The sequence below is a fragment of the Bos javanicus genome, chromosome 5 (assembly GCF_032452875.1).
Source record: "Bos javanicus breed banteng chromosome 5, ARS-OSU_banteng_1.0, whole genome shotgun sequence".
In the NCBI taxonomy this organism is placed as follows: Eukaryota; Metazoa; Chordata; class Mammalia; order Artiodactyla; family Bovidae; genus Bos; species Bos javanicus.
The window spans coordinates 44,350,131-44,372,596 of NC_083872.1; the positions used below are offsets into that span (position 1 = coordinate 44,350,131).

At 38.4% G+C, this 22,466-nt stretch overlaps 1 protein-coding gene across 1 annotated transcript; it reads right to left on the bottom strand.

The window, feature by feature from the left end:
* Positions 1-219: 219 nt before the first annotated feature.
* CCT2 (chaperonin containing TCP1 subunit 2) lies at positions 220-16,032 on the bottom strand. Its single transcript, XM_061416502.1, has 16 exons — positions 15,932-16,032; positions 15,121-15,195; positions 14,951-15,016; positions 14,108-14,219; positions 13,214-13,290; positions 12,972-13,084; positions 11,967-12,169; positions 10,266-10,366; positions 9,878-10,005; positions 9,439-9,542; positions 6,776-6,895; positions 6,209-6,337; positions 5,922-6,025; positions 5,557-5,656; positions 4,577-4,718; positions 220-499 (listed from the first exon to the last, which is right to left on the bottom strand). Exons 1-16 carry the CDS (start codon positions 15,932-15,934, stop codon positions 469-471), a joined length of 1,608 nt encoding a protein of 535 aa, XP_061272486.1. The 5' UTR covers positions 15,935-16,032; the 3' UTR covers positions 220-468.
* Positions 16,033-22,466: the final 6,434 nt, after the last annotated feature.

Consider the following 22,466-nt stretch of genomic DNA (forward strand, 5'->3'; position numbering starts at 1 on the left):
TTCACAAAACAAAATGGTCAACTGGAAAATGTATGATTAAGAATCAAATGATAAAGTTTATAATGTCTCACTTGGCCTTACATTAATCAAAATAATTTTTTCATAAATATGTAATATCAATCATTAATTAAACTAGAACAACTCTACACTCCAAATATAATAATTCACTCCCATTTAGAGTAAACCAGGTACAAATCACTAAGTCAGTTAAGAACTAAGTAATTGTTCAAATTTTTATTTTGATGCACAGTATGAGGAATGAACTCTTAAATCAACTGAATTTTATAGAAATGAAACAGCAAATAAATTAGACCCATGTTAAAATAGAAGGTCAGTTAAATGTCCAAATTTAAGGACATAACAGCCACAGATAAACTTCAATTCTATATTCTTCTTTCAGGAAGTCAAAGTCTTTCAAACACAACTTTACTATGAACTGGTCCAGAGCTCAACAGCATACGGGAATGCTTAACAGGGGTGGTGATCAGGGACACGCTTCCTGTAAGAATTAAAACAGGGCAATAGTGAAAATGAAAAGCATGACTGTAACCGAAGGTCTATATTAAATACAAACGCAGCTAGAGTACTACTTTTATTAAAACCAATTTTAAATGTGTAAAAAGGATGTTTCTATCTCACAGTTAACATCCCTTAATTATTGTATTGTTAAGAGAACAGGAAAAATCTGCAGTGTGCGGGTTGCAGGTAGGTACTCAGCAGTTCTCAGCTTCTCACCCAAACAACCTACTTACCAAATATATACTTTCCAGAAAATGGTTAGTTCATGTTTTTAGCTTATGCTAGTTAATTTTACGAAATGAGTCAAAGATGGTTCTCTCAGTCAGAAGTTGTAAAATGACAAGTCTTTGGGGTTTCTAAATTAAAACTTCTGGGTCACTATTCTAAATGAATGAAAACAAAAAGTTGGTGATGGACTTGGGTAATTCACTCAAGTATGTCAACAGTACTTCCCACATCTTTAATGTTAAATTTTTATTCTCTGGTAACCATACAGTGAATCAGGAAGGGGGCATGGTAGGGGTACTAGTGAAATTTTCTTACTTCCTGACTGTGGAAACACTACTTCATGAGGCAAGCACAACAGTTAAGAGAAGCAAAAAAGCATAAAAACAGATCCAGACTAAAACATATTAGGATCATATAGAGATAAACCTTCCAATTTATGGGAGTATGACCAAAGGATGTCAATAAAGAAAAAGTTGTCAAGCATCTGTCACTAAACACTCCCTGGAGATTAATAATGAGTATGAAGAGAAGTCCACAGCCCAGTATGTTTGGGAAGCACAACCAAGTTTTAAAAAATTCATATTTCTTTACTGCAAATTACTCAGACTGTCTAATATTTTTAAGACACTTGAACTTCAAAAACAGTGATACCAGCTCAAACAAGGTACTATAGTTTGTATTTCAAATGTGGTTAAGGGAGCCAAGTTATTACAAAAACTTCTGAGGCAGCTATGCGACCTTACCCCCAAGTCAGAAAATTTTACCTATATAACTGTTTTGCCTTGCTATCATTCTACTTGAAGACAACAAAAAATGTAGCAGTATTTACCCATCTTTGTTGGCACTGCTTCCAAGAAAATTTTGTAAACTTTTCCTTCCCTCGTTAACTTTCCATTTCAAAATATGAGTGCTCCTCATTACCCTATTCTCCCAATGCTAGAAGAAGAGAGAATCTAGATTTTGTAGCCCAGTCCTTTCCACTCACCACAGTGGGAGATCTGCGTATCATTTTAGCTTTTCTGTCCACATCCAAATCACTATTTTCTACTCTTTCCTTCCTCTAACAGAAAGAGGACAGCTGCCATTCATAGGAGAAATCCAATGGAAGGAGTGCTGCAGGGGCACGAGGAACTTCGTCCACGTGGGACATCATTTCCTAGTAACATTCCTACTTCCTCCCGTTCCTCCTCTTGTTCCCTGGGTCCAACAGCAGCTGCTGGCGGACTGTGCCCCTCTTCTGCATCCATCACTTCCTCTTGATGAAACTGCTCCCAGATGAACACACTCAATTTTCACAGAAATGACCACACCTCCTCTAGCTACCATCCCACGTCTCTGCTCTCATTCACAGTAACATTCCCTGAAAAAGCAGACTACATACAATTCCTCTTTCCCCAGACTCTATCGAATTTACTTCAAGCTTTTGCCCTCTCTATTCCACTGAAACTGCCCATTAAGAACACCAACAACCTCGTTGCTAAATCCAATTTTTAAGATCAATTTTCAGTCCTTACTTGACCTATTTGCATCATCTTGGGAGCTGATCACTCCTCCTCCCCAAATACGTTACCTGGCTGCTACACACATTCCTCCTACCTCAGGGGCACTCCCCCAACCCAACCTTAGACTTTTGAATTATGGGAAACTTCAAAAGTATATAAAAGTAGAGACTGTACAATGAATCCTCATGTATCCATTATCCAGTTTAATAAAATCCTTCTTACTGACTCTTGACGGCTGTTCTAATTCAAACTTATTACTGGAATTTCAAGCATTCAGTCCTTTAAAAAAAAACAAAAAACCCTTTCCCTTCTCTAGATACATTCACTCTTTTGGGAACTCAATTAGTAGTGTGACCTTCTATACTACCACATACAGGCTGACAACTCCTAAAACTTTAACGATAGTTGAATTTCTTCCCTAAATTACAGGCTCAATGATCCAACTAATCGCTTTCTCAAAGATTACTATCTCAAATGTCCAAAGCTGACAACCCCCATCTTTCCTCCCAAAGCCTTCCTCCACCTCAGTTAAGAGAAACTTCTATTTTCCACAACAAAAACCTTGAATGACGTGGCCCAGTATTGTTTTGTTACTGTTATTTTAGTTGCTGGGAATTTACATGTTTTATTTCTGAACTAAAAATGTTTAATACTGTCATGTTAAAACATAACTGAGATATTTCTGACAAAATTTAGAATTTCCCCCCACTTCCCATGAAGTGGGAATATGCTTAATGTATTGGAGAAATGTGGCAATTATTAAGGAGCTTTGAATAAAAATCTTTAAGACTGCCCCCTCAAAAACCCACCCTTGAATTATCAATTCCCTTTTCTCACAGACCTTATATCCAACCCATCATCAAATCCTGCTGACTCTACCACCTAAAATAGATTTATTATCAATCCCTCCTTACCACCTTCACCTCTATCTGCCAGTCCAAGCCACCATCCCCTCCCATATCCCTGAACTTCCCACTAATAAAAATTAATGGTTTTGGTAACTAACTAGCTACAAGCAGTTAATTTAATTAAAATTATTAACTGAATCTTCAAATGCTAAGATTTTTCTGGCCACCTAGTCATTTTTGCGTGAATGAGTTTCATCTGAGAAAAGCTGCTGGAGGGATTTCCCTGGCAGTCCAGTGGTTAAGACTCTGCATTTCCACTGCAGGAGGCTCGGGTTCAATCCCCGACTGGGGAACTACAATCTCGTAAGTAACGGCCAAAAAAATGGTACTGGAACAGGACGGGGAAATAATGGAAACAGTGACAGACTTATTTTCTTGGGTTCCAAAATCACTGCAGATGGTGACTGCAGCCATGAAATTAAAAGATGCTTGCTAAGATGCTTGCTCCTTGGAAGAAAAGCTATGACCAATCTAGACAGCATCTTAAAAAAGAGACATTACTTGGCTAACAAAGGTCCGTCTAGTCAAAGCTACGGTTTTTCCAGTAGTCATGTATGTATGTGAGAGTTGGACTTTAAAGAAATCTGAGTGCGGAAGAATTGATGATACAACTGTGGTATTGGAGATGACTTTTCAGAGTCCTTTGGACTGCAAGATCAAACCAGTCAATCCTAAAGGAAATTAATCCTGAATATTCATCAGAAGGACTGATGCTGAAGCTGAAAACTCCAATACTTTGGCCACGTGACGTGAAGAACTGACTCATGGAAAAAGACCCTGATGCTGGGAAAGACTGAAGCCAGGAGAAGGGGACGACAGAGGAAAAGATGGTTGGACGGCATCACCAACTCGACAGACATAAGTTTGAGCAAGCTCCGGGACAGGGAAGCCTGGCATGCTGCAGTCCATGGGGTCGCAAAGAGTCAGACATGAACTGGAATAGGACACATTCCAGTCAGACTGAATTGGAATAGGAACATGTAAGGAACTCTGCACATTATGTGCCGAAGAATATATACATATATATAGAAATATATGAAATATATAGAAATACTTTTCTATATATATAGAAAAGTATACCCAGACATAAAATGACTGGAGCCAACTCATCCTGGTAAACAGACATCATTTCTTACTACTACCTCCCTACCTATATGCTCTCTGGTTTTAGACTTTCCGAAGCCTACTCTTTTGTGCCCTTTCAATCTTGAGGGCTACCCTGTGTTACCCATATCCTTCTCCCCACTAAGCTTTTCTGGTTTAAATCTAAGAGTTGTGACCACGTATTTTAAGTAACTGGCAAAATACTGCTATCTAGACAAAATGGCTCCACTTCCCATCAACTACAATTAACAAAAATACAGCTGTTGTTTCCATGTTAATTTTTCCTAAGAGATGGTTTTTAAAGTGTTACAATACCTTGGTGCTGCCTTGATGATGTTGTCCACACGCAGAATCACCTCTGCTGCTTCAGCTGCACTTAAAAGAACTTGTCGCTTCACCTGGAAACTTTCTGTTATACCCAGTACCGACATATCTCCAATGGTACCTTCCTTCATATCTGAGAAATATTCACTAGATAAACAACTAGTCTTAACTAAAGTATCAAAACATATCTAATAACAGAACACATTAATAAAATTAAACCTGACATAAAAAAATATGTAATTACAAAGCCAACTATTCAATTTAATTAGAGTATTCTCATCAGATTATCACTCAAGGAAAACCTTTTAGAAAATTAAAAGATCAACTACTGATTATCTGTATTAATGAAGGGTAACTATGTCAAATAATAGAAAATTTATATGCAACACATCACCTATAAAACTGAAGAAAATTTGTTCATCACTGACTACACCATGGAATCTAAAGAACTGAAGGAGAATTTAAATCATCTATTTTTCTTATTAGACTCCCCCTTCATCTTCTGTAAGATCGTTATTCATTAACTCTCTTTTGTCCAGTGCCAGGATTACCTACCCTTAAAAATATTCCTTTTACGTCCTAGACCATTTTATTGGGAAAATTTTCAATCTGAAGTAAGTCTTTTTTAGGCCACTTTCCCCCTGGTGGCTCAGTAGTAAAGAATTTGCCTGCCAATGCAGGAGACATGGGTTTGATCCATGGGTTGGAAGATCCCCTGAAGAAGAGAATGGCAACCCACTCCAGTCTTCTTGCTTAGGAAATCCCATGGACAGAGGAGCCTAATGAGCTACAGTCCATAGGGTCAAAATGAGTCAGATACAACATAGCAACTAAATAACAACATAATGGTTATGAAGGCAAGGGTCATAGGAATCTTTTACATGGTTGTTATGAAAATTCACATTAAAAAAAAAGAATTTGGTAAAGAGCTACTCTTAAGAACTCCCACAAGATGCCAATCACTTTCTTACCCAGTCCAGCAGTTGTTTTGCCTTCACTATGGGCAGCTCGGAGCTGTGCCACCAGGTCTGCACTGTCATAGCCCGCATTGTCAGCTATGATGGTTGGCAACTACAAAGTGAAGAGGACATGGTAACTATCTACTCTACCAACAGAGTTCATTTACCAACTAGAAGAAAAGCTTTCTAAAACTGTACATTTAGAAATAATGTAAAATCTGTTTCCTCTTAATTACTGCTCATGAAGAGGTTTATAAACTCCAAAATCGAATTTAAGCAGTGTAAACCATTCTTTTCTTAAAAGCCAAAAAAGGAAACATTTTCTGTCCAAGATAAAAGAATGTATAAATTCAGGGCTCCCTTTTTCATTAACTTACCATTCTCAGTGCTTTAGCGTAAGACTCCATTGCAACAGCTTCTTTGCCTGGTGTTCTACTGGCAAGCTGTGTCACGGCATGAGCCATCAGCATCTCAGAACAGCCTACAGATTAAAATTCCAAGAACATAAATCATTACACTCAGTTGCCTCCAAGACACTAAATAAGACTTCAAGATCTATTAAAAATTAAGTGCACAGGCAGTACGAAGTAAGAAGCATTAAAAGTCAAAAGCCACTACTACACTTCAATAAATAAAATATGTTCAATATTTTTCAAATGCTTACCTCCTCCATAAACTGTTCTAGAATCTTTCACAGTCTGGGCAAGAACACAAAGAGCATCATGCAAAGATCTTTCTGCTTCATCTAAAATTTGCTGAGTGGCACCACGCAGAACAATGGTGCAAGCCTCACCTAAAATTAAAAAGAAAATAATGTTCTCATGTCACAACGAACTCAAGCTGTAAAACATAAAAATTTGCCTTCTATTATTTAGGTTATATTATGTGGTTTTGAAAGCTGATATGTCTTTTATTGCTGCACATTCTCTTTGCTAACAATCCACATTCCTAGCAGTTCTAAATTATCTGAAACAATTACATTGAATATGCATTGCTCACAAAGACAAGGTTAACAGGCTGCCCTCAAGAGACTGAAATTAGCATACACCATGTTTTTTAAGAATTAAGACATATATTCTAGTAACTGTAGTAACTTTCTTTCACTTCAACAGAGCCTAAACAAAAGGTTTAGGAACCTAAACCAACAGAGCCTAAAAGGTTTAGGAACCTAAACAACAGAGCCTAAACAAAAGGTTTAGGAACCCAAACCAGAATCTACATAAGCACTCACCAAGGGCTACCCCAGAAAAGTGAATGAGTTTGTCTTCTCCAATCATGACCTCCTCAATAAGTTTACAACTTCCAAGCTTCACTAGTTCTGGATGGTCAAAGGTAGAGGCAATTTCACCACCTATGAACAAAAATATTCATTAATTAAATGCACAATAGGTTTGAAATTTCCGCTTTCTTACAAGCAAAAATGAACAGAAAACATATTGACTGCTTACTATATGCCAAGCACTCTGAAGCACTTTATACAAACTAAATTATTTAATCTTCACAACAACCATAAGAAGACAGGTTTCATTTATCACTCCATTTAGAAATGGTAAAACTGAGGCAAGGAAATGTTTCGTTTTCATCTAAGGTTACATAGTTCAAACAAATATGAAACTGAAATTCAAATACAAGCAATCTGGCTTCCTCTATGCATGTTATATAATTCCACCTTAACTGAGATTTTGACATTTACCTTTAAGGCTGAATTTATCAACAAATTCAGACTTTCTTCTGAATTCAGTCTAGAAGACTAGTATTCTATGATCTAGTATCACCAAACATGAAAATATTTGGCTAATCTTATTATATCAACAGGTGCACTGACATTAGGAACTGCTTCAAATAGTGAGCACTTGGTATCTGTGAATTATTACAATAACTGAAGTGTCAGAAAGCTCCTGTAATATAAGGCCTAGAGAAGGGGGAAATGTATACTGAGGATTTCCCAGAGCAAACTTAATGAGAAGGCAAAAAAGCAAATTCATTTTCTTCCTTAGGTCTTCCCTTTATTCCTATCTTCCCTCCACCTTCCATGCTATAAACATTTCCTTTCCTGGTTGTTAATTAAGACAAAGTTAGGCTTCCATTTTAAAATCCTTTTCTCAGACTTCCCTGGTGATCCAGTAATGAAGACTCTGCTTCCACTTGAGGGGGCATGGGTTCGATTCACGGTCTGGGAACTAAGATTTCACTTGCTGCGTGAGGTAGCCAATAAAATAAATAAATCAAACAAAACCCTTTTCTCTAGCTCTTTACTCTCTCTCTTAATAAGATACCCTCAATCATCAACCCAACCCCTTTTCCTACACCTTACCGATAAATTGGCTAAATAATTCATGCTTTATTTCTACTGTACAATTAACTTTATAAAAAGGACTCTGGTCTTCCCAACTCTACTAATTTATACTCACTTGTATAGCTGAAGCTCTTATTTTTGGTTGGCAAATTCCAGAGACAGTTCTGGAACGTGAGACACAATAGATGTTTGGGATATCATATGCCCCAACTGAGACCAATTTGGCTTATGAGAATTTTCACTGATCCTACACTCACTCACTCATGTACACCTGCTTACAAAATATTTAAAGTCCATTTGCAAGACCCAATTTCACACATCTTGACAACAGATGAGTTTACTAAGGATGGGAGCCACCATGGAGTCTAATTCACAGCCAAACAGCTGGTGTGCTTGAAGCAGTAAATCTTCTGAATGTATGTGGCAATTTCACATTATCAAGTCCTTGTGATAATAACTTATACCATGAATGTGCTATCATTCACATTTCTTATATCTTTAATTTTGCTGCATTAAGGAAGTAATTAAATAAAATGAACATCATACGATTTATCACCTAAGTATCAAATATGCAATAACTTCTAAAGGAAGTAAACCCACCTCCAAGTAAAACGTCTCTCTTTAGGTCAGAAGACTATGCTTCTCAAATTACTGAAAATGGCTTAAGACGTTATTTTGAAGTAAGTCCAATCCTACCATCTACTTAGTATAATTTCGTCTAATACAAATAGCAGTTCCAAACTGAATGTGGTGTTCCTTGTGGCTTTACATCTAAACCCCATTCGTGGAATTCTCACTGCCAGATCACAAACCAACTTTCCAACCTATACATTGTCAAGCTCTTGAAACAGGATAAATGTTGTTATACTTAGTTTTCAAGGGCTACTTAGCAGTTACCACCACTAAAAAAGTGAGTAACTGCACTGTATGTCATTTTGATGTAGATATATCTGTAAATGCACTTTTTAGTCTACACTGTGACTATAAAACCCATACCTGTATTGAACGATACTGGAGTAAACCAACTTTTCATCATACACTCCTGGACTGTTTCACACTTATTCAACATTTATTACTTTCATAAATTTAAAAAAGTTAACAAAAACAATGTTTAAGTATTTGACCCACTGTCTGGCATATAGTTAAATGTTCAATAGAGTACTATTCACCAGGCACATAGAGTGAACAGGGAGTACCACACCAGGCACAAAGTGAATACTACTCACTTAGCACTAGAATTAAATGAATAAACTAAAACTCAAGACTCCTTTTTTTAAGCTTCAGTTTATCTAGACTATGTTTAGAATAGCGGTCCTGAGTGTTTGTAAGAAAAAGATATAGTACCTTTAAAACAACACAGCAAAAATAAATCTAAACCTACAGTGAAGCTGGCATTTGATATGTTAAAAATGAATGTGACTAAAGATATCAAAGATTGTGAATAGCTGTTTAGATTCTAGGGACCATAAGGGCACTTTAAGGTACCCTTTTCAGGTACGAAGTACTTTCTTTTTACTTTTAGAAATGAGTTACATACACTAATTCTCAATAAATCCAAGAGTGATTATTTGTTAGAAGTTAATGTCTTTTTTCCATACCTGTGACAAGAGCGAGGCGTTCCACGCCTACAAAATCTGCATGCTCAATAGCCATAACACCAGCAGCACCAAAGAGTTGTTCAGGATAATTATAAATTAGTTGCCTATAAATAAAAATATGAAAAAACATTGTTCAAAATTGTTACTTCACAAGATAAAATACATCAGATTAAGAAAAACATGAAAACATTTTTACCTTGCCAGCAATCAAAGAAATGCAAATCAGAAAACTGCTATCATTGATAGAGAAAAAGTTTCATAAAGCATATTAAATGATTTAGTAAGGCAACTGCCTTGCTGTACAATCTTACTTATATTTTGGGGAAAAAACCACTTCCTAAATAATAAACAACTAAATTCTATAAGAATTTTTCTAAATCATTCCAGAAAAACAAGGCCCTTTCTTGGATCATTATATTGTTAGCAAATACAAACAGACCTGTTAATAAAGCAATTTATCCCATGCTTAAGAATACGTTCAACTTTCTCCTTCATTTTTTCCTTTTCTGCGTGTTCTATTTCAGCAACCTTTGCTGTAGAATCAACTCTCACCCGGGAACCAAATATCTAAAACAAAGGAAAGCATAAAAAATAGCATCACTTTCCTTAAGTTTCACAGCATACTTAAAACTTTTTAATGTAAATACAACAAAACTGTGTGCACTGTGAACGCACACATACAATATAAACACACACTCATATATATTCACACACACACACACACACACACACATATATATATATATATATATATCAAGTACAACTGATTCCCAACCCAAGTTTACAGCAGCTAACAATCAGAAATCCAGGAAATGTAGTTAATATACCTTAATTTTGTCTGTATCCATACCAGTATTTGCAATAAGAATTTTAGCATTTTCAATTCGTTTTGGTTGATTTACACCAATTTTTTTATCCAACAGAAAGCCTGTTAAAACAGAATTTTATTAAATACTTCAAGGCTGTATCAATGAATCTTTTAAAGTAACATGCTTTATCAAATTACTCTTTCAAAGAATGCCATTTCTAGTCTAATTCATCAAGCTCCTAGAACCTAAATTGCATTCCACACCAGTGACCATAAAAATTAACTTAGCAGATTATTTAAAAAATAACATGCAAAAAAGAAAATATGAGGCACAGTAGAAATATGAACAGTAAACAGACCATTTTTTTGTACAAGTTATATACTTCAATAAAAATGAGCTAATTAAAAAAAAGTTATTTTTGAATCTTTTATCTCAGATACATATTATGTTTGCAGGTGTGTGAGTTGCAATGCAAACTTATTAATCCACTTTCATTAGCTTAAAACCAACACAAAACAAGCTCTTAAGATTCAGATAGAGACTACTGAACTTTTTAAAAAACTGAGGCTGTGATTAACATGAAACACCATGGAGAGCAGTCAGACAAACCTGTCCCCCTCATGCTCATGCTGCTTATGGGCTATGTATACAAGCTTGGACCAAATTTCCAACCCTAACTACTCATCTATAAACAGGAATATCAACAGTAGCAGAGATGTCATTAGTAGCCAAGGGGCCCAAAATGATCATACGAATTGAATACTGTGTTAACTGTATTCATACGAATTGAAAATACTTGTGTTTAACTGCTTCCTTTAGATACATCTTTTAACTCATTTATCACACCTTGGGTTTTCTGCTCTATTCAGCTGAACTTAATTCTCATTCAATGGATCAACATCATGATAAAGAAATGAGATTTTGAGTACAATTCCAGTAGAATGCCTGGCACAGAGCAGACATTCAATGGTCACTATTCTTGCCTTAATTCTTTCTCTACCACCAAACTCTATTAGAAATGCTATACAGCCCTTGCCTATAAATTCAACCTAGAGTATTTTCAGAATTGTTACACCTGTGAAAGAGAGACAACATGAATTTCTGCAACTAACCCCGACTCCAAATCACTGACTAGTAAAGCAGAAACTATAAAACATAATTTATTCCTTTTTTCCCCCCTTCTCTATAGAATGCCTACACTGTCTACAGGTCCCTTTGTGAAGTAAATGTACTGTGAACATACTGTAAGAACAAAACATACTATTATTAAGGACATAGCATAAAAATACTAAGACATTTATCACTCCTCAAGAACACCAGAAACTGTGTCTTCAACATCTGTCAACCAACATGACCTACCCAGACCCTTCCTAGAGAACACTTTCAATCCCAGAAAAAATACCATTTGACAATAGCTGACTTTAAGTAGAAGAAAACTAAGTCTCTTTATTAGAAACTGTAACTTACTTCATAGTATAAACTAAAACCTAGAGGTTATCAAAGAAATGCTGGGATAGTATGAGTAGGTCAAGTACACTGTCAATATAACAAGTGGATTAAGGTGACAAAAATCATTGCAACATGATTTGTTCCCTTAAAGTCAAGTTTTCTCGCTTTGTAAAGTGTCACTAGTCCTGACTAAATAAATAAGGATTCACTCAGTATTTAGCTTTCAACATCTAGTCAACACGTCTTTTCCCATATACAATATATACATACCTTCATCTAAATAGGAATCTGCCAGACTTCCTCCTAGCTTTTTGATGACATGAATTGCCTCCAGGTTACCAGAGCCTTTTAGTCTGAGAACAGCTTCCACAGCTAACTTAGTAAAGTGGTCTTTATGATGAGTAAGAAGTTTTGAGGATAGTGTTGTCCCTGCAATGTTCATTAAATCTTGACGGAACTTAACTTCATCGGAACTAAAATACAAACCAAAAAAAACCAAGCAAAAAAATTCACGTCAGGTCTTAAAATGCTTCTCCAAAGTTATCAACTTTGCTTTACGTTTCCAAAACTTATCCAAATAGTGTTTGCCAATAGATACTGTTACCTCAACCAGTCAGGGTTCTTTAGTCATAGAAAAAAATTAAACCTTATCAGTAATCAAGAAATACAAACAAACTAATACTATTTTCCCCACCAAGCTGGCAAGCTACCAAAGCAGAGACACAAGCAAACAAAAATTTCAAGAACACGGGGAAACAGACAGTTACACAGCCAGTGGATCTGTAAATTAACGATCTTTTTCTAGAGAACTACTTGTAAGGTAAACAAAGGACCCAGAAATTATACTACTTTTTTAAGTAACGACTTTGTCACAACATTATAAAATAAAAAATTGTCAAAACTCAAAATCTCCAATTACAGATAAGTAAATTACAGCAGTAACATAATCAAATGCATATACCTCTACTAAAATTAATAAAGTACACCAACACCTAAAAATTGTGCTTGCTATTCAACTAGGTTAAAGAGGCTAAAAAATCTTCTATATAATACTACTTTATTGTGATTATATATGCAAAAAGCCAGAACCCCAAATTTTAACTTAGGGACTACCTCTGGCAGGTAATGTGGGGCTTTTCTGGTTGCTGTTGAGGCAGGATGAGGTAACAGAACCATGTCCATGTGTGCTTTCCACTGCTCTCTAGACTTCCTGAACTAAGTATATTTTGAAAAGAATATTAAATGTTTAATACAGTAGTACTGTGGTATACCAACCCATGGTCGACTGCAGAATTCAATAGAGCCTGTCTTGCTGCCTTTGTGGCTTCTCTCCAACCCGCAATAATGGTCTGTGGATGAATCTTTTTTGCAATTAAGGATTCTGCTTCCTATTAATAAATAGTGGAAACACACATCAATAGCAAATTTGTAATAAGAAAGAATCTGATTACTTATGACACTCAATACCAGAGTAGGAAAAAATATCCAGCGAGATGAAGTTACTCAGATATTCTTACCCTTAGCAATTCTGCTGCAAGAACAGTAACAGATGTAGTGCCATCACCAACTTCATCATCTTGAACCCTTGACATATCTACCAGGAAAAAGCTAGTTAATAACTCACTTATATGTGATTCTGCTTTTGAAATTATTAATACTTCTTGGTACCTCATCTAATTCTCCAAACATACTCACTACCAGTCTAAATCTTACTTATCTAGGTGTCCTCACCTAACAAATTCTTTGGAACTCTTCAGTCTGAAATACAGTAGTTTCACCATCAGTAAGTACATCACACTCCAAGACTCTATTTAAAAAATTTTGCTCAAGTATAGTTGACTTAAAATGTTAATTTTTATTATACAACAAAGTGATTCAGTTGTACACATATTCTTTTTCATATTATTTTCAGTTACAGCTTATCACAGGATACTGAATACAGTTCCCTGGGCTATATATTAGGGCTTTGTTGTTTATCCATTCTATATACAATATAGTTTGCATCTGCTAATCTCAAACTCCCAATCCTTCCTTCTTTCACCTCTCCCTTCTCTCCTGGCAACCACAAGTTTGTCTGTGTATCTAAGTCTGTTCTTATTTCATAAATACGTTCATTTCTGTCATAATCCACAAATAAATGATATCATATGGTATTTGTCCTTCTCTAACCTACTTAACATAGTTTGATAAGCTCTAGGTTCATCCATGTTGCTGCAAATGGCATTATTTCATTCTTTTTTATGGTTGAGTAATATTCCATCATGTATATGTACCACATCTAGGAGTTTGTATTTTAATAATGATAATTATCAGTAAAAAAGTAGACATCGATTAATCAAAAGGACAGTCAGTCAACACAGTCTGTTTAAAAACTGTTTCCAAATGCTAACAAATGCCGTCCTAAGACTCACCAACTAGAACTTTAGCAGCTGGGTTGTCCACACCAATGTTTTTTAAAATAGTTGCACCATCATTGGTTACCATAAGAGATGCATCTCGTCCACTGCTTAACAATATTTTGTCCTGAAAGGAACATATTTGCTTCAGGTTAAGACAGAAGTACATCTGGAATGATGCATGGATTAATCAGTAATCTCAGATTGCTAATGTGTAAATACTCTGAAGGGTTATATGGCAGACTCCAAACTGTTTCACTGTATATACCCGCTCCCAAAGCAAACCTTGATATCCTACCCTTCTCCAGTCCTAGAGACACTAGAAGAGCGAGACATTAACAAGGCTGTTTGAATACTGTAAGAGAAAAACTAAGTGTACCTCACAATACAATAATAAATACAAATGATAAAATAAGCAAGATGCAGAAGAGTATTTGACAGAGCAGAGGGAGTATATCTAGTTATACTGAAAAAAAAACTAAAAAAACAGAAGCTACAGAAAAAGTACACATCAATCCTATCTTTGACGAGACAAAACATCGTCATGAAAAGAATATATAAACAAATGTCTTATAATTCATAAGATACCTGTACATCCACATAAAGACAGCCGTTAGATTTATATCCAAAGGATATAAGTGGTTATCACTGGGGAAGGGAGTGGTATTGGGGATAGTGATCAGAAGGAGACCTTAGTCCTAGGGGTACGGTCTTGATTTTCAGTAAGGAGAATGTACCTATGTCTGAATTTTTATAATTAACAGTTAAGTTTTAAATATGAAAAAGCACCCACAAGTTTTTGTATTCCCAAGGGCTCTAAAACGACAGTAAAATACTAAAATTCCCTGTTTTTCTTACCATGCCCTTGGGTCCCAACGTGCTCTTTACCAAGTCTCCAATAGCAATGGCACCAATAAAAGAAGACTGGAATAAAAATCAGAGATGACCAAAATAAACTTCAGTCTTAAAATCGTAAAACAAACAAAAAAGCACTCTTCTATCTTTGTAAGAACGAGGAAAAGGCTTACCAGGCGAGCTGTCTCTGCTCTCTCTTCATCAGCTCCAGCCTTAAAGATATTAACAGGTGCAAGGGAAAGGGACGCCTAAAATTGAAAACCAAGAATCAGTCTGAATACCAGTATTCTTTAACATACATACGTAGATGAGTTTCACTAGACTTAGAAGTAGATACCTAAAAGAACATGAATTTAAAGAAGAAATGTTCCTTTTTAAACAAATGAAGCACTCCATGATTAGGCAGTCATTTATTTAAAGCGAAGGGAGCGACTTAGGTGACATTCCTTTTTTGGATATCTTAAGCGCTCCGCGAAAAAAATTCTACACCGAAGACACGGACTCTAAGTATGGCAGGACCAAAGACCGCAAAAATGATTTTAAACTAAAAATAAGGATGCCGCCAAGAGGGGGAGGGAACGCGACAGCCTGGCTTCCATCACCACCTTCGGGCCGCTCCAGGCTCCGCCCTGAGAGGGAGGGAGGGGCCCAGCGCGCTGACCCGCCCGGTGCACTAGAAATTTCTTAGCTTAGGGTTAGTCCTAGGTTTCGAGGTTCTGGGCCTATCCAGAGACCGAGTCAGAACAAATGCCAGCCTTCAGGCCCACCCTTCCTTCTGGCTCACAGGGAGGGCCTCACCCGCGGGCCCGGCGCAGACCACACGCCGCGGCCTGCGCCATGTGCAGCGGACCCGGGGTACAGGCACAGCGATGCTGGGATACAGATGGGGCAGCGGACGGCGGAGGACAGCAGAGGGCGGCGGGGGACAGCAGAGGGCGGCGGGGGACGGGAGGTCTCGGGCAGGGACTATGGGGCGAGACTCACCATGGTTCCGAGGAGTTAGGCACACACGTTATCCCCTCACAGCTCGCGCCCGCGACCGGAGGGACGAGAGGGCGGAAGTGACGCCACACGCTCTGCCGCAAGGGGCGGAGCCTCGACAGCCGCGCTTCACGTCCCGGCACCGCCCTCACGGGGGATGGGAGGGGGCAGCATTTTGAGGGTCGGAAAGCCTGCCCGTCACACTGGAGAGGCGGGGCCTTGACTAGGGCCTTGCTTTCTGCTTTGGCACCTACTGAAAAACAGGAAGGGGAGGGCTGGACATCTTGCCTGCGGCCCAGAGGTTTGAGAGTAGAACCCGCAAAGAGAAAAGAAGTTGCGCTGTGGCCTGTTGCCATAGCAACGGAGTTTTTTCTCGCAGGTTTTCTTCTAAATTTAACCTTTAAAAAAATGTTGCCTTAAAGTACTGCATATACAGAATTTAAAGCGATATATATTAATGTAATAGGGGCCAGACAGGCATGTGGCTGTTACCATAGGTCTCTCTCTCTCTCTCCCCTCATCCTCTGTATAAATGGAACCTGAATTAGGACTGAGGGAAGATGGTGTTTTGAGACACTAGTCTGTCATCTTCTTGGTCTGCTAGCTTCCCAATTAAATTCATTATTCTTTGCCTGAACAACTCATCTCCTGACTTATTGGCCTGTTGTGCAGCAAACAGCCACTCCAGTGTTCTTGCCTGGAGAATCCCAGGGACGGGGGAGCCTGGTGGGCTGCCATCTATGAGGTCGTACAGAGTCGGACACGACTGAAGCGACTTAGCAGCAGCAGTAGCAGCAGCAGCAAACAGAGTAAACCTGGTCTTGGTAAATTTTGGCAGTGCCAGTCAGGAACCTTTGTTGTTGTCAGCTGGCTCCAGTTTGGGAATTTTTAGGTTAAGCCCTAGCAGCTTCCTGAACCACTCTTCCTGAGGATCTTACCTTCAAAATTCCCTGAAGTATTACCAGCTGCCCCTGCGCTTGGCAGTTGGAGGAAAGAATCCACATTTGGGAAAGGGCTTCTCAGGTGGCACTAGTGGTAAAGAACCCACCTGCTGATGACCACAGACCTAAGAGTCGCGGGTTCGATCCCTGGGTCGAGAAGCTATCCTGGAAAAGGAAATGGCATCCCACTCCAGTATTCTTGCCTGGAAAATCCCATGGACATAGGAGCCTGGCAGGCTACAGTCCATGGGGTCGCGAAGAGTCGGACACGACTGAGCAACTGAGCACACACAAGCTCTATATAGTAAGTTGTAAGTTGCTTGCTGTATAAAACCGATGCCATCAGCCCACAATTTCTTTTATTGTTTTCCTGCTTATTAGCCTGGTGCAATCTTTTCCCCAATGTTATTCCTCCTTACAGTAAGTGCACTGTTTCTTCCCTGATGGTGGCTCACCTCTCTTTGGGTTACTGGCCTTCCAGGAATCCAATGCTGCTGTCAAAAAAGTAGCGTTCCATCCTGCATTCTCTTGCTTCTGCTGTTGTGCCCTATTGTTGAACACTTTAAAAGCAACATCTACCAATTAAGAAGGGTTCATTCCAATGTACCATCTAACTTCAGTAGTTTTCTTCTTATATCTGGGGTGCTTTGCCCAACAAATGTCATATCTAGCATTCTCTTATTTCTGGGGCCCTTGGGTTCTGCCTCAGTGTCTATAAGCTTGATAAATTCTTTCTAAAAAACATGGATGGATCCTCACTGGATTTTTGGTGTATCTCCTGAATTTTGTTTAAGCTCCTTTGCCTAGGTACTCCCTTTCAAAGACCCGCTAAGGTACACTTCCTACAATGCTGCAGGTGTGGTTGCATATCTCCATCATTAGGATCCTAGTCAGACTCAGCAATAGGAGCTGCCAGATTTGCTTTTCTGCAGTTACATCTGGGAATCTGCTAGATGATGCTGGTGTGCTTCCTCCCTAGTGTCAATGACCATCCTCCTCTCATCCCCAGAAAGCATCTTATTCAGGAATGTAAATATCTGCCCAAGAGGGATGGTGAGTGGCAAAGACAGAAGGGAAAAGTTCAGTCACATGGTGGGGGGGGGGGGGGGCAGTCTTTCAGTAAGTAGGGTTATGGCTTTTTAGTTCCTCTTCACTTTCTGCCCATAAGGGTGGTGTCATCTGCATATCTGAGGTGATTGATATTTCTCCTGGCAATCTTGATTCCAGCTTGTGCTTCTTCCAGCCCAGCGTTTCTCATGATGTACTCTGCATATAAGTTAAATAAGCAGGGTGACAATATACAGCCTTGACATACTCCTTTTCCTATTTGGAACCAGTCTGTTGTTCCATGTTCTAACTGTTGCTTCCTGACCTGCATGCAGGTTTCTCAAGAGGCAGGTCAATTTTCCACAATTTATTGTGATCCACACAGTCAAAAGCTTTGGCATAGTCAATAAAGCAGAAATAGATGTCTGAAGAACTGCAAGTTAACTAGAAGTTACATTCACCCTGGAGACCACAATTTATAGGAAAACCCAAGAAAATGAATTATACATTAAAAAGGAACATTGCTAAAATATGTTGAGACCAACTTAACTTGGGATATAGCCTTGCCAGTTGCCCTTATATGGATCAGAACGGCTCCCAGAAGCAGGCTTAAATTAAGCCCCTTTGAAATATTGTATAGTAGGCCATTTCAGGTGTCTGCCCAGGCATGAGAATCTATAAATGCTTTGAAAGATCTAGCAGTTGCCAATTATGTTAAAACGCTGGGCACTGTACTACTGTTCATAAGTTTGCTTCCAGCAGGTCTGCCTATCCAGCTGCGATAGCCTTACATCCTTTCTAGGCTGGAGACCGAGTCCTCCTTAAAACCTGGAGAGTACAGGGGCCTGAATACCACTGTATAAGATCACTGAATACAAGTGATCTTACCTACCAGGCACTCATCTGTCAAGTTAGCGGCAGTAAAGCTGTGAACTCATCACACTCAGGTTAAAGCAGCCCCACTGTCATCAGAAAATGACCCAACTCCTAAGAGACCTTGAGAGCAGTGGATTTGTGAACACTTAGAAGATTTAAAGTTGCTCTTCAAAAAGGGTAAGGACTGAACTTAAAATTTTCATTGTAGAAAGAATCTCATCAGATTCAAATAATTGTAGTTTCAGAAAAAGAATTGTATCATTTACTAAAAATTTTAAGGAATATTCCCAACCTGAAACTCATCAATTCCATTTCACAATCACCCCCTCACCTCCCCCATTTGGCAGGAAGCAGCAAGAAAGATCATTGCCCCCTTTTCTACACAAGATTATGGAATGGACATTTGACAGTAGGGAATTGTAACGGAGCAGGGCAGGGGCTGGGCTGTTAGAGCAACTGGTCTTGCTCTGCCACTGGCATCACAGCACACACCGTCCCCTCCCCTTCCTCTGTATTAAAAAAAGCCTGAATTTGGACTCAGGGAAGATGGGTTTTTTGAGACACTCGTCTGTCTTCTTGATCTGCTAGCTTTCCAACTAAAGTCATTATTCCTGCCCCAACAGCCTCATTACCAGATTCATTGGCCTGCAAGCAGAGCAAGCTTAGGCTCTGTAACTAATAATGGAAAAATGTAATTCATCATCAGCATTGATTCCTCTCCCCAGAAGCAACCACTTTCAACTTCTTTAGGTTTTTAAAAAATTTACCATCATCTTTCTAAATAATATTTTATTGCTATTTTAAACATTATTGAGTAAGATGAAGACCTACATTTCTTTTATTAATTTATAAAATGCTCTTTGTTCTTTTCTAATTACTTTTGGCCACGCTGGGTCTTCATTGCTGTGTGCAAGGACTACTCCCTAGTTGCAGCGCACAGGCTTCTCATTGCCATGGCTCCTCTTGTTGCAGAGCATGTACTATAGAACTCACTGGCTCAGTAGTAGTTGCTCCCCAGCATGTGAAATGTTCCTGGACTAGGAATCGAACTCATGTCCCCAGCAATGGCAGGCAGATTAACCACTGGATCACCATGGAAGTCCAAATGCTGTTTTTATTTGGATGGTCCGGGACGAGGTCTTGTGAGCTCTGATGGAGACATTTATTTTGTCCTGCTTGCTCACTTTCAGGAGGTTTTGCCTTTCACTCATTCCCCACTCCACACAACACACAGCTGTAGAGATGACTAACATCCTTTTACATAATGGCTTGGTAGAGAGCAAAATCAATCCCAAATATTCCCATTTATTAAGAATAATTTTATACTTTCTCTAAGTTGACCCCCTAGGATATTTAAAACAAAATTTTTGTGCTTAAAAATAATGTTTGGCTTTGCATCTGATACCTTTTTCTCCCTATGGCTGATCTCTTATCAAGTTCTTGTATTTTGGTAATTGTTAACATTGATAGCTGCTTTCAGTTTTTAATCTTTTGTACCTTTGAGATGCATGCTAAGAGGGTTAGTTTACCCCAGGGATTGAGAAACCATTGGGAGCCAGATCCAACCTGCCACCTGATTTTATATGACCAGAGAGTTAAGAATGGTTTTTTACATTTTTAAATTATTAGAAACATAAAAACTGTTGTGATGCATTAAAATTATATGAAATTTATATTTTGATGTCCATAAAGCTTGGCTGTAACACAAGCAAATTCATTTTTATACTGAACAACACAAAACAGTTATACAATGGAAAGAGTAGTTGTGACAAACTGTGTAGCCCATAAAGCCTAAAACATTTACTATGTAATGTTTTACAGAAAAAGGCTGCTACCCCAGTTTACACTCTTTCCAAGGTCCATCATGAAAACGGATGTTCAGATTGGACAAATTATTTTAAATCAACCAAGAGTTTGTGTTCTTTGTCTGAAAGTTTGCTCTTCTTTCAGGGAATGCACCTCAACCAGAAGATTTCAAATCACACACTGGAATGAGAAGAATTACAGGAAGGTAAGATAGCTGCACAGTATTGAAAACAACTGTTTTTATTATGGGCAAAACCACATTATGTGGAAATACAGATTATGATGTCCTCTGGCAGGCAAGCATGAGACTATGGGTGATGGAGAACCCAGGGCTCCTTGCCTGCTGGCCTCTGGAGGGGGCACTGGGGAGGAGAAACTTAGTCAGGGCTTTTGGATGGGGACTAGGAGGCAGGCTTTGCCACCTGTGGAGTGGAGGCCAGAGACAGCCAGAAGCAGCCCCCTACATGGGGACTTCCAGCAATTTGTCCTTTCTCCAGTGCACGTGTTTTTTACTTTTCCTCCTTTACTGTGTTATTTGGTGTCACCCTGTACCTCCAGGGGCTGAACACTCAAGTTTCAGGAACCAGGCTGCATAGGTTTGGGTTTCAACCCTTCCATATATTAGTTTTGTAATTTGGGGTGGGTTCCATATGCCTGCCTACTCTGATCTATAGCAATGTGAGAATAACATGATTTGTTGCTTTAAGCCACTCAGTTTTAAGGTGGCTTGTTGCAGAGCAGCAAATAACCTCAAAACTCCTTTAAAAATACCTTTGAAAAAGCATTTATCCAGTTTTACCTCCATTTTAGTCTCCCTCCATTATTAAAATGTCATGTCCTCTACTGTATCCTCCATGTTGATGTCAGAGTCATTTTTATAAAATGTTGTTTCTCCAATGTTTAAAATCCTTCAAATTCTCTCACTTGACTTAAAGTAAAACAAAAACTCTTGCGTTCTAAATCTATGGGATGTCTCTAATTTCTCCCTTCTCTATGCCCACAAACCTGCCTTTGCGCTCTATGCTCCAAGCAAATGGAATCTTTGCCATCACTGACACTGTGATCTTTCTATACTTCTGTGCCTTTGTACTGGGTATTTCTTCTCCCTAAGATATCCTTGGGGAAGGAAATGGCAACCCACTTCAGTATCCTTGCCTGGAGAATCCCATGAACAGAAGACCCTGGTGGGCTGTGCAGTCCATGGGGTCGCAAAGAGTCGGACACGACTGAGCGACTAATGCACACACAAGATATCCTCTCCACCCTGCCCTAATTTGTAAAAACTCTCATCAAACACCTCAGGGATTACCTTCTTCAAAATTTTCTTAAAAATTAAAAACCTTCATTCTCAGGCTGAGTTAGATGCCTTTCCTTTGTACATGCCTTTATCACAAATTAAGAATTGGAATATTTTTTTTCAATTCTCCTAAGGCATATAGCTAGTATTATTCTAGACGTATCAGAGAGATTGTAATCTTTTATATATAATTTATATCTTAGGGTTTATTTCTCTAGGGAGAGGAAGGGCACTGCCTCCAGTTAGAATGGCTGTTCTCAACTACAGATTCTTTTGAGAACAAGAATTAACTATCTTCATTACTAACAGAGGGCCTAGTTTGTGCTTATTCATTAAACAAGAACATGTGAATAGTTATTATCTTCAAAGGAACTCAAAGGAAAAATACAGAAATAATCCCCAAAAGTTTTTAATTTCTGAGAATACCCAAGATACCTAAGTAAGATGTGGTCTCTGTCACATCTTAAACCGATCTATGTGCTCCACAGTGTCTGGTACATAGTAAGCACCTGATCATTTGTGGACATGTCTATTCCCTTTACTATTTAAATGATCTACATCTTGAGTTGTA